This window comes from Zea mays, chromosome 2, assembly GCF_902167145.1.
Source record: "Zea mays cultivar B73 chromosome 2, Zm-B73-REFERENCE-NAM-5.0, whole genome shotgun sequence".
NCBI lineage: Eukaryota > Viridiplantae > Streptophyta > Magnoliopsida > Poales > Poaceae > Zea > Zea mays.
The window spans coordinates 2597034-2610163 of record NC_050097.1 but is presented as its reverse complement, the minus strand read 5'-3'; the positions used below and the strand labels follow the sequence as shown (position 1 = coordinate 2610163).

At 42.0% G+C, this 13130-nt stretch overlaps 1 protein-coding gene across 1 annotated transcript; it reads left to right on the top strand.

Moving 5' to 3' along the window:
• The first annotated feature begins 3203 nt into the window (after window positions 1-3203).
• On the top strand, window positions 3204-10740 carry LOC103645776 (signal recognition particle 19 kDa protein). Its single transcript, XM_008670483.2, has 4 exons — window positions 3204-3354; window positions 3452-3677; window positions 3779-3878; window positions 10413-10740. Exons 2-4 carry the CDS (start codon window positions 3465-3467, stop codon window positions 10538-10540), a joined length of 441 nt encoding a protein of 146 aa, XP_008668705.1. The 5' UTR covers window positions 3204-3354; window positions 3452-3464; the 3' UTR covers window positions 10541-10740.
• Window positions 10741-13130: the final 2390 nt, after the last annotated feature.

Sequence of the window (13130 nt, the reverse complement as noted above, 5' to 3'; positions counted from 1 at the left end):
CTATATAACTATCTCCATATAGGATACCATTTAACTACCTTCAAAATCCCTTCACATTTTCACATAGAACACCATATAGGATAAGGCTATCTCCAGCAGCTTACTTATCCTGATGGGTATCAAAAAACGGGGTATCTAAAGTAATCCCATGATCCTTAAACAACCCACCTAGGATGACCAAGGCCCGACTGAGTAGCCCTATGAGGCGGAGCGGACAACCAAGTTTAGTCGAGCAACCAAAAGAGGCGGAGCGGACAACCAAGTCAAGGCTGAGCAGCCCATACAAGGCAGAGCGGATGACCAAGTCCCGGTCGAGCAGCCCTACAAGGTGGAGCAGACGACCAAGTCCCCGCCGAGCAACCCAGCGACGCGCGAGCGGACAACCAAGTCCTAACCGAGCAACCCTGCGAGGTGGAGGTCCCGACCAGGTTGTGATTTGTTGCACGCCCGTGGTCCCGGCTCTTGGGACCACCTGTGACTCACCCAATGTTCACTTAGATATGCTTGTACCCACTGGTATGAAAACAAGGAGGACACTGTTGACTCACGTCAGCCACAACAAGATGCGTCGTCACCAAACTTCGTCCGGACCATGGATGCATGAAAGGGAAATGTGCCGTTGGGGCATTTCTAGTTGTTTTGGTGATTAGATGCTCAACATATTATTGTGGACTAACATCTTGATGTATGAGCATAACCACAGGTATTTGAACGGTAAATTGAGAAACATGGGAGAAGTGCATATATGTGTGTATTGTAAGTTCCATTTTATAAAAGGAACAAGGCATGATTCTAGCACTTAGTAAATTATTTTAGTTGCTAACTATGTTTATCTAAGTGCCAGGAAACTTCTTAAGTCGAATCATTTCGGAGAAATGGTGTTTGGCTAAGAGTAGCCAAACAGGTGCCAGTCTGGGAGCACCAGACTGTTTGGTGTGCATCGAATAGTGTCTGGTGCACAGGCTATCAGCTGGCCGAACATGCCACTCTCGAGAAAGTGCTCACCGGACCGTCCGATGGGCACCAGACATGTCTAGTATGTCAGGCGGCCAGCGCCCTCACCAGCGCCAACGGTCGGCGCACGATCAACGACGACCACGTGGCAGTTGTGTCTGCTGGACCAACGACCGGGAGGCATCACTGGACAGTTCAGTGTGCACCAGATAGTCCGGTGTGCTAAGCGATCGAAGGTTTCATCGACTGATTAAACGGCCGGCTCGGTTAAAGAGGGAAATAAATTGCGCATTGTTCAGTGTCCGATGTGCATCGGACAGTTCGGTGCACCCGCGGACAAAAGGCAACTGGAGCCTTCCAAATGGAGCTCCAACGACTCCTAGGTCCCTTGGGGATATAAAAGGACCCCTTAGGCGCCATGGAGCAGAACAAAAGCACACTTTGAGCATTATATAACTCTGAGACTCCACGATCACGTTGTCGATTCATTAGATAGAGATTTTAGCGCGTTCTTGAGTTGTGACTCTGCTGTTTTGACTCTTTTGCCCTCTTCTTGACTTGTGTGCATGTTGTTGCCATGATTGAGTTCTTGTGTGTGTTTCTACTCCCTTCTTACTCCGGTTTTCATTAAGATCATTTGTGTAAGGTGTGAGAGACTCCAACTTGTGAAAATTCCTCACAAACGATATTTGATATGAGGAAGAAAACCGTGGTACTCAAGTTTGATCTTTGGATCATTTGAGAGGGGTTGAGTGCAACCCTTGACCGAAGGAGGTCACCACAACGTGGAGTAGATATTGACCAAACCATGGGATAAAATCATCGTGTCTCTCGTGCATTTACTTTATTGCGATTGTTATCTTCCCGAGTTCTCAGATTCACTTGTAACATTATTGCTCCTAAGTTTGATTCACATCTCAAAGGAGAAATCAAGTGAAGAGTTCTTCTATCTCCATCTCTACTCATAACAACTTGGTTTTAGCTTTGACTAACACTCATTATAAACCAAGTTTGTCTTGTTTAGAGTTGATTTTTGCAGAATCACCTATTCACCCCCTCTAGGTGCTCTCAGTGCGGCATAGCAAAAGGGCGCCGGGAATCCCTGTCAACATGACTGTATGCCACTACATCATGTCTCTGGTGTATTCTGTCTCTGCCTTGCAGGACCAACCATGGCGACCTAAGCACCGGAGTCTCCATAGTAACCCGCATACTGGGAAGGACAAGACAATACACCATACCGGGTGTACGCTTATGCATGTTGTAGGGTGACACGAGGTTCATGACAAAAGGCGGGGTTGCCCCACGCACTACCCTGAAACATACCACGACTCTACCCCGTGGGACCCACAAACACCACTACAAGGACATCAACATCGAACTCACTACATGGACCCGTATACTGGACAGACAAAGTGGTACGCGATGCCGGGGGTACGGATACGCACAACCATAAAGACGACGTCAACCGAGGAAAACATATCACACTCTTACCAATAGGGAACATGTCCCCTCTGTAAGGTCCTACCCTTGAACTATAAAATGACAGGACCCCCTCCGTCGTACGACACATGTACCTGTTGTAAAATAGTCCTCAATGCAATGCTACGATCAGCACTATACTGACTAGGGCGAGAGTCTAGACCAGTATAAACCCTCTGGCTGAATCTCAGGATTCACCATTCAGAGTGAATTCGTGCTAACAATCCTTTTCGGATACAAATTCTATTGTCCACAGGTTTCCGAAAAACCACGACACATTCTTATCTTAATATTAAAGCTCTACTTTATAAATAATACAATCTATATTATGGAACAATATTTTGGATGACCATACGAGTGAACTGCTGAAAACCATATAAGAAAGGCCTAAGATAGGCAACCTTCTCTTTTTTTTGGAGTTGCGTGGATGCGGATGGAGTTGTCAACTTCGGAGCGCGACAGAATGCTATTGCTAGTTACAATAAAATTATTGTCGTTATTGTTTTTCCAAAATAAACTATTTTAAATTTTAACTACATATATAAAAATATTAATATTTAGAATGTATAACTAGTATTTATTAAATCTAACTTTGTAATAATTTATTAACAAATATAAATAGTTTTTTAATATATAAATCAACTAAAAAACTAAAACGAATTTGATTTAGGACAGATGGAGCATTATAATATTCATTAACAAATTTAACATTTTTTCAAATTCAGTAACGAGTACTCTTTCTGAAGTTTCTATAGTGTCATACTGTCATGTAAGAACTTTTTCTATTGATTTGTTCGCGTCATATTAACGCCAGGGAGGGCCTTTTCTCTCTCCTGTGAACGTCAAACAGTGTCTCTTTTCCAGTTCCAGACCTGAAGAAACTCCGACCGGCCGGTGGGCGGTGGCGGCAGCCGGCAGGTGCGCCACCCCGAGGCCCCGACCCATCCCTCTCTCTGCCGGAACCTTCAGATCCGCATAAAACCTCGTTCCCCATTTGGTTTGTGCCACGTGACAGGATCTGTGCCGCGATGGCGACGTCGAACACGGCGCGGATGGAGGACGGCGGCGGCGACCTGCGGAGCACCATCAAGAAGTGGAATATCATCTACCCTGTCTACCTCAACTCCAAGAAGACGGTCGCCGAGGGCCGCCGCATCGCCGCTGCCAAGGCCTGCCCGGACCCCACCTGCATCGAGATCGCTGACTGCTGTTCGCACCTCAAGATCCCCCACGCCATCGAGGTACCCGCCCTGATTCCTTCTCCGACTGTTTCCTTTTCCATTTCTGGATTACCAGTATCGTTTGTTTGCACATCTGATTGGCCAATTTTTGCTATGTGAAGTTGGATAAGGCGTACCCTCGGGATTTCTTCCAGGTGGGGAGGGTCAGGGTGCAGCTTAAGAAAGATGACGGCTCCCCCGTCAATCCTGCTATTAAAACGAGTAAGTGAATGAACTGCACACTTGCTTTCACCTGAGCTGAATTTAGAATGGGACCTCATACATATTATACTCTATTCTGAAGCATGTGTTCAAGATATCATGAATTGCTAGTGATTCAGCTGGAAGAACAAGTATGCAGTATTGCAGCGTTTCCTTGTGTAAACATAAAATAGTTTTTGCTTATTGATGATTGCATCTAGGAAGGAAGATGACAAACTGTTAATGGGTTATAGTTCATATTTTTACTTCACTTATTAGTTAGGGAACTTAACATCTGAAGTTCAAACCCATGAATTTTTTATCTCTGATATAGTGTTTTAAAGTGCGAGCTTAAGCATTTAGCAGTGCCTTTGGGAAAATTCTAAGCACGTTATAGCAGCTGCTATAGGAGCGCTAAGGCATATAGTGTTTTCACAAAACAAATGCAAATTATTGCCAAAAGAATTTGATAAAAAACAGTAAAAGGAGACTTGCAAGGATGGAATATACCCAATGATTTAGCCTTGAATAGGAGCAAATGGAAACAGCTATCTACATGTCTGAACCTTGATTTGTGGCTTCTATTGGGTTCCAAATCTAGCCTACCCCAATTTGGTTGGGACTAAAAGGCTTTGTTGTTGTTGTATTGCCAAAAGAAGGGATTTTCAACAGGAAGCAATAAGTAATCACATAGTAGGTAGTAGCAACAATACACATAACACATAGGTGAGTAGGTGACACCGGGCCACTCACATAGTGACACAATACATAAGAATTTATTAAGCTAAAGTTTAAACAATATAAGTAGTTTAAGACTTGTCCAGCTATCTAGTACATAAGCAAATAGTCGAATTGCCAACCAATTAAGTGTAGAATAGCTACCGTAAGACATAAGTATCTACTGTCACATGGCCACATCACATTGGGCAGCATAAGTAATGATCTATCACTTGATAATTGTAATCTAAAAAGATCTGAACAAAGTCACAGAAGATGATGCAGATGGTGAATGCATGTAAAATGGTGATTCTCATCTTCTGAATATGTAGAGAAATCAGCTGATTGTATTTCTTCGTCATCAGGAATCAACTTCCTTCTCTTTCGAAGCTGGGTATCTCTCTTTCTTTTGTTTTGTGTTGCTGCTCCTTGTGATGATGATGCGTTTGCTCTAACTTGTACTCCTTCTGCTGGTTCTGGTTCAGCATTGGGCACAATACCAGTGATTGATTCATTTTCCTCATCCTCAAGAACATTGGTCATGGGGTTTTCAGCGGTCCCTTTGTCTTTTTCTCCCTTTGTTTGAGTTAGAATCATCCTGTCATGAAGTTGTCTGTTACGTCTCTTTGTGTGAACCTGTAGGTTAAGTTAAAGTGAACAAAATTGCAGAAATGTTCACGTTCAAGGAAAATATAACAGTAAGAGATGCATGTAATTTATTCTAAATATTTATTCCTTTCTTATAGTTGCTCAAATGCACTCCAATTCCTCTCACAATCTGAGGAGTTACGTGTCAAACCTAGAATCCCTTCAACCAATTCCCTAAGCTTTGGTGCACTTGTGCCACGATCTAGCCACCATTTAGATTCATTATAAAAAAACAGGACAGGAGTTAAGAAAGCACAGGTACCACGTCCGCAGCCTCCGAGAAGGTGAGGCCATCACATGCAGCTGCCACTTGCAGTCTATTGTGGTCACTCACAGCCACCACTCACAGTTCACGGCCGTTGCCGCACCGCTGAGCCGCCACAATAGGTTCAGAACTGAGAGTGGTCATGAATGGAGAGGGGAGAACTTGAAATGATAGGGTTTGTAAGCACACTTATATAGCATGTATAGATGGGCTGGATTTGGGTGGTGGAAATTTTGTTGGGACTCATTTTGTGTCTGGTTAGCTGGTTGGACATTTGGCGCCACTAAGTCACCGTAAAGCGTTTAGCGGCGCTAATGCATGAAATGGCGCCCGTAGCTGCAGTTGTGGTAATACGTGCAATATTGTAGCGGCACATGTCTAAGGTTTTTGAAGTGTAATTACTTCCTTTTTAGGGAAGAATAGCATGGATCTGGTTAAACTTAAAATAAGAACAAGGAGCCAAGGTGTGAGTCTATTCTGAAATGAAAAAGAAGCTTACTCCCGGACTATTACAGCTTCCATCAGTGTTATATTAGTTCCATACAAACGACCCACTCTAATACCTTAGGTTAGTAATATATTTTGTGTTGAGATTTACATGTTTTATCATTATGCCCATACTTTGATGCTGTTATTTATGGATGCATATATTCCGTCCTTTTAGTTTGATCTGATTTATGTCAAACTCGTTTGAATGCTATCAGGAAAACTTATTTTGCTGCTTTTTCTCGGTGCCTCAACTTTTATGTGTATTGACTATCAACACCAGCTTTATGATTGCCAGGAATCGCCTTCTGCATTATCTATGCATGATTTTCTTTTTGAAATAAATCTTATTGCTGCACTTTGTTTTGTTTTGTTTTTGCATTTGTTATGTTTGGATCACTTCATAAATTGGGAAAACCTATGTGTCTGCTTCTCCCTGATGCTTCAATGTTTATTACCTTTCTATTAACCTCAAAATTGGCTTGGCTATATTGAACACTAAGGTTTTATTTTACATCAGACATCACAAAGCTTCGTCCGCATATGAATGTTTGTAACAATATGGGCATGTTTCTTTTTCATGTATGAGGTTTTGCATGTGTCATGTGTGGTACCCCCTCAACTAGCAGCCTCTTGTTTTTTGTTACTTCGAATCAATACTAAATAATTCCCTAACTGGATACTCGGTGGGTAGTACATTTATGTTTCAGTCTTTCAGAATCATGCTCAGCTGCCTATTTCACATTGGATTAGCTTTATCTTTCCTTTTTACCTATTCTTTTCTTTCCCAGAATTTCTTTTGTCTACTAAACTCAAGGTTTCTATAATGGAATTATTTTAATCGTTATTCACTGGGTTAACAATAATAATTTCAGAGATTGGGACAGCTCATCACTTCCCACCTTGTTTGGTCCTTGAATATTTCAACTGTCAGCCACTCAGCCTCCCTTTAGTTGGGTAGATTTCAATTGCTACAACATTCATGTCTTTCTAGTGTTTATCTTGTGTTTATTCATATTAAGTAATCCAGGGTCTTCATACTTTTGACACTAGCGTTTACTGAATCTTCTTTGTCTGTGACCTGCATATGTTTTTTTCCTTTAGTGTATATAAGAAAAATATCTTTACGTCAATTATACTTCTTTTTATGTTCAGAAGAGCCTCTTTTGACATTCTAGAACCATTGTTAATGGATACCCAATGAAATTTAGGGCATTGGTGCCATGGTAGAGTGTATTTGGTACATTGAACCCACTGCTATGCCATTTAGGGAAAAAATCTACTCTGATTAAATTACTAAACATTTTGGGTTTGCTGGAGAAACACTTGTTGCAATACTATGAGGCCAAGCCTATTTATTTATGGAAGCATCTTTTATATTAGTGAATCTCTATGCTATTTCACAAGTACTATGCATCCTATTTGGAGTCAGTAACTAAGTGTTTACACCTAATTTGTCCTGCATACTACATTACTGTAGTTTCTTATTCTCTAGTTTGGATTAATAGCTGGTTTTTCCCCTCATGTTCTATTTGACCTTTGCATGAACTACTAGAAGAAAAAAAATACTAGTATATGAACTAAAGATGCTCTTTTCAGAGGCAAGCTTCTTGCTTGATGACATGGATCTGGTGTGTCATCTTTCCTGTGGACATAGATGTTTTAGACAACTTCATTATGTTAGTTCTAGGTGCCACGATTCATACCTTGACAATTGCCTTACAAGTGTCCAAGCCTCCAAGGTTATTTTGTTATTGGCAGCAAATTGTTTACTAAACATAATGCATGCATCTCCTGCCTTCATAGCTCATGTGTTGGATTTATGAAATATTGTTTTAACAATCTCATCAGTTTTTTTATTTCGTCTTTGTTTGGTATGATGTATCCTGGAGGACATATCCTGTGCAATCACTCATTTTGGTGCAAGCGTGCAATCAAACTATCCAGAGCATCCAGTCTAGATCCAACGGTTTCATATGGAAGTGGTTAAATGTAAAATAGACACTAGGTTTTAGGTGGAAGGGGTTAAATGTAAAATAACAGTTACCATTAGATCTAGATCGGATGCACCAGATCGCTTGATTGCATGCTTGCACCAGGATAAGTGATTGCATAGGATATTTTCCCGTTTACCTGGTACTCTTGGCAACTAAACTGGGTGTGAGTGTGAGTACTGTCTACTGGGTCGGGCGCTGGGTATACTTACCCACCTTGTAAGTCCGTAACTAGGCTTTGCCTCTTGCATGAATTGATTGGGCTGGTGACGAGCACAGGTAGGATCCAATTACATTTCAGCAACTGGATTCCATGTTTTAGGAGCTAGGTTCCTACTATCTTATTTGGGGTTCATGTTCATTAATTTGTGCCCTGGTCGTGTTCTGTTGGAGACTTGTATATCCGTTACTTAGATAGTTAGCTGTTGCTGCTAAATGCCTAAGCTGGGTGTGATGAGTGTCGTTTTTTGCATTTTGGCGGTTCTGGTATGTGCGTCATGATTCTTTTCAGCTGCTGTTCACCTATTGGCGGATTGGAATTGGTGCATGCTCTGTTAGTTTTACTTGAATTTTTGTTACTTATGGATGAGTGTCGGTTTGTGTGTTTTGGCATTTCCTGCATGATTATTTTTAGGTGCCACCATGCATTGGTGGATTAAATAGATTGCTGCATACTTCCTTTGATTTACTTAGCCCGGAGTTTTTGAAATCTGTTACTTAGATTGTCATCTTTTGTTGTTTAATTTTAAGTTCATTGCAGGGTGGAGTGTTGATTTGTGTGTTTTTGTAGTTTTGGTATGTTGTGCATGAATCTTTTCAGCTGCCATTCTCCTATAGGTGGACTAGATAATCTACTGAGAGCTCTGTTAGTCTGACTCAATGCTTGCAATTATTGTAATCTATACATTGATGGTTTGTTGAATAAGTGTACTGTACTATATTGGAATTACTACATCATCTGCATGTACAGGTTTTAATCGTTAAGTGATGGATAATATTAGTGGCACCTGGATGTTTTAATTTTCTTTTGGCTTCTGCATGAACATCAGTGCTTTCAAACAATGGTAAATGTAATTTACATAAGCGTCAAAGTTTTCGGGAACAAAAGCATATTGGATGCACCTATCCATGTTTTATGTTGTCTCTACATGTGTCATGGTCTTGTTCCATTGTACATTTGTACTATTTAGGGAGCAAACTGTCCTTCCACATTTGCTAAATGGACCTACCTTAGTAAAGTAGTCCCCATGACATATTTTTTTGTGCCAGGCAGCCAATGAAAGGAAAATGCAAGTACAATATAGCTCTTTTTTTCTCTTCATTCTTTCTTCAGTTGCATGACTTGCTAATGAATCTCTAGCCCCCTGTAATTAGGTGTTTCTGTTCTATGCATGATTTCATGCTTATTGGTATATACTCTTCTCCCCCCCCTGGTTTCTGTTTACTGTTCTTATCACTTTCTGATATTTGCTACGTGACACCTTTTACAAAATGCTCTATTCAGTATTAACTTGCTAACTTTGAAGTTATCATGCATTCATATGTGCATGTAGTGGTGTATTTACAAGTAGCCCTGTTTTTATGTACAACCCCATTGCTGTTGGTTTGTTGATGGTATTTCTGTTAGGTGAGTGATAAGTTTTCAATATACGTCGTATTGTGTGAGTGATAAAGATGAAATTTGGGTAAGCAAGGGTTACAGGAAAAAGAGCAAAAGCTGGGTTCCTTTTTTCTCGGAAAAAAAGATGGATTCCTTCTTTTTCTCGAACCAAAAAGATTGGTTCCACACTTGTGATTTTAATGGTTGGATGACTGAAATTGTGTGATTTGGTGACAGTGAGGCAGCCCTCACCACTGCACCAGACCTACCCTTCTAACTATGTTAAATATTTATAAAAGATTTTTTTTTCTAACTTGACTTCAATTTTTGGTTGAGGCATGAGCATGAACATGGGCACCTGAGCATGTAATACTCATCCAAATTCTGCTTCATTTCTCATTAATCATTGCCCCAAACTCCTCTCAGTGCCCCTCCATGATCTGAAATCATCGTCTCTGAACTCTTATTGGATGATGCATGTTCTGATAGTAATCTCGATATAAATTCCTAATATTGCTGTGTTGCTGTGCGAACAACCAGCAGACATGCCTTTGTTAAGTACCGTTGTGTGAATGAGTGGTGGAATGTTTTTTCAATACCTGTGTTATGGCGACTTAACTACATCTATCTTCCACCTTGACTCCTTGAGGGGGTTTATACTGATCAGAAAAGGTGTTTAAGGACTACAAGAAAGACTTTAAGGGCTTGCACTGATATGGTGCTTTATTCTAGTTGCATACCTTGAAATTTGATGCCATATTTAATTATGCACATGCCAAGATTTGGTCTTCGTAGGAGTATATTTGCGCAGTTGAATCTTATTGACCTGCCTTCACATATTCCAGAGAAGCAGCTGATGATCCAAGTAGCAGAGCTAGTTCCCAAGCATCACGGAAGGACAAAGAAGCAGGAGCCAGCGCCCAATCCCGGTGGCAGTTCAAAGAACACAAAAGGCGGGAAAAAGAAAAAGTGATGCAGTATCATTGTGTTGTTTTTTATTCTGTTCGTCATCATACACTAAGCTTCTGTGAAAAAGAAAAAGTCTTGGACGTTGTTGTTATGTTGCCATTATGCCATTTTTCATGTATAAGAACTTACTAAGAATCTTCCATTGACTCGGTAAAATGCAACATAAAAAAATGGCTTCGCTAGATTAAAGGGCCCTTTGACAAAGGTTCGCCTTCTCTGGCTATTTTGTAATTCGTCTGACAAAACAGGTTCTTTTCCCTATGTTTCGTAAGTTGTAGACGGTGGCAAAGACCATAATTAAAAAAATAGAGGCTATGTAGGAGCCGGTAGAAGTCTTTTTTTAGTTGTAGGTAGAGAGAGAGATTTTCTTACGTAGTGTGTATATGATTTGATATATATATATATATATATATATATATATATATATATATATATATATATATATATATATATATATATATATATATAGGGTGATGGTAATTGGAGCCCTGGGCTTCCATTAGTATGGGAAGCCCCAGTCAGGTATATCTACGCGCGCTCGATCTGGTTCTGGTTCTGGCTCGAGCGGATTGCAGCGTAAAACGTGACCTAAAACAGCGTAAATGAGTACGAAATTTAGCGTAAATCTTATATCTGTTTTGTAACAGCAAACGGGGCCTAAAATTACGGCGTAAAAATCGCATGCAGCCGATCGTGCGCGGGTTCTGGCTCGGGCGGATTCCAGCGTAAAACGTGAGCTAAAACAGCGTAAATGAGTACGAAATTTAGCGTAATTCCTATATCTGTTTTGTAACAGCAAACGGAGCCTAAAATTACGGCGTAAAAATCGTGTGCACCCGATCGTGCGCGGGTTCTGGATCGGGTGGATTTTAGCGTAAAACGTGAACCAAAACAGCGTAAATGAGTACAAATTTTATCGTAAATCATTGATCTGTTTCGTAACGACAAATGGGTCTCGAATTACGGCATGAAAATCGCCACAGGCGCTGTCTCGGGCGGATTTCGGCATAAAACGTGAACCAAAACAGCGTAAATGAGTATGAATTTTAGCGTAAATCATCGATTGATTTCGTAACGGCAAATGGGGACAAATTACGGCGTAAAAATCGTGCGCGGGTTCTGGCTCGAGCGGATTTAAGTGTAAATCGTGAACCAAAACAGCGTAAATGAGTATAAATTTTAGCGTAAATGAATAGAAATATCAGAAACAGACAAATAGATGGAAGCGGATCCATGAACTGAAATATAGGTCATAAAATCCTATTGACATTGGCATAAATATGTATACAAAATAGCATAAAAATAGGATCGCCGTCCTGCGGAACCAGCGCCTCGCATCTGGGATGCGCCACCACTTCGTGCCTAGGGGAGGATGCCGTCGTCGCTAGCGCCTAGGGAAATCCGCCGTCGCGACCGCTGGCACATCGCCGACGTGCGCACCTCATAGGGCCGCCGCCGCGTGCGTGCCCTCGGGATCCGATGCCGCAGCGTGTCCCTAGATTCGCCGTCGCGCCACAGGAATCCGCCATCGCGAGCGTGTCCCCAGATCCGCCGTCGCGCCTCAGGGATCCGTCGTCGCGCCACAGATGCTGGAGCGGCGGTGGCGGTGGCCATCGCAGAGACGGACGGGACAACCGCCGTTGTCACCGGGCCTAGGGTGCGCTGCCGTCGTCCGTCCGCTTCAAGAGCGCCGTCACCGCTTGCTCGCCTGCCTCGGAGCGTCGTTGTCGCTCGTTCCTGGTGGAGCGCCGCCGTCGGTCGCCTGCCTCGAGGTGACACCGCTGCTGGCCCCAGGATCACCGCCGCTCGCACGCCCTAGAGAACCGCCGCCGCCGCTAAAACCTAATTCCTGGCGGCGTGGGGGTGTTTTTATAGTGGTGGCGTGGGCCGGATCGTGGGCCCGATGCACGTAATATGCGCAGACTATATTTGCATAAACTGATACACACATCAGCATAACTCGTATTATATTTTGGCGTAAGCAGTTAGGTACAATAAGCCAAAAAGGGTCCGGTGCGGTCGCGCACCTGGTCGGTACGTGGTCGGGGCTTCCTATAGTTAAATAGAGCCTAGGGCTCTAAATACATATACTATATATATATATATATATATATATGACAGGTATAACGGGAGTCTTGGGCTTCCAATAGTTAAAGAAAGCTCAGGCCGATCACCTCTACAACCTGGTTCAACAGAGCGCACCGACTGGACCAGTTTGTCGGTTGCACCACCCGCGCCCACGTCTGTGCGCGCAAAAAAGGAAATGCATGCATGAGTCAAACACGTTCCCTTGCATGCGCGTAAATTTAGGAAAGATATGTGTGGCGGTTTCTATTTTTAAATGCTTTATTTTCTCCATAAATTTAGGATCGCTGCAACAGCCATGCAGCTAGACTCGTAAGGACCATTTTATGATATATACTGCTACTAAATATGCTACCCTGTGTAGATAATTATGCAATTCGGTATACTGCGTAAAAATCTGTTACCAGCTGCATGCACACGAATTTATGATGAAAATAATGTGCAATAAAAGGAAATGAATTACACACATAGAAACAAAAAATGTATTTAATGTATTATTTTCTTCATAA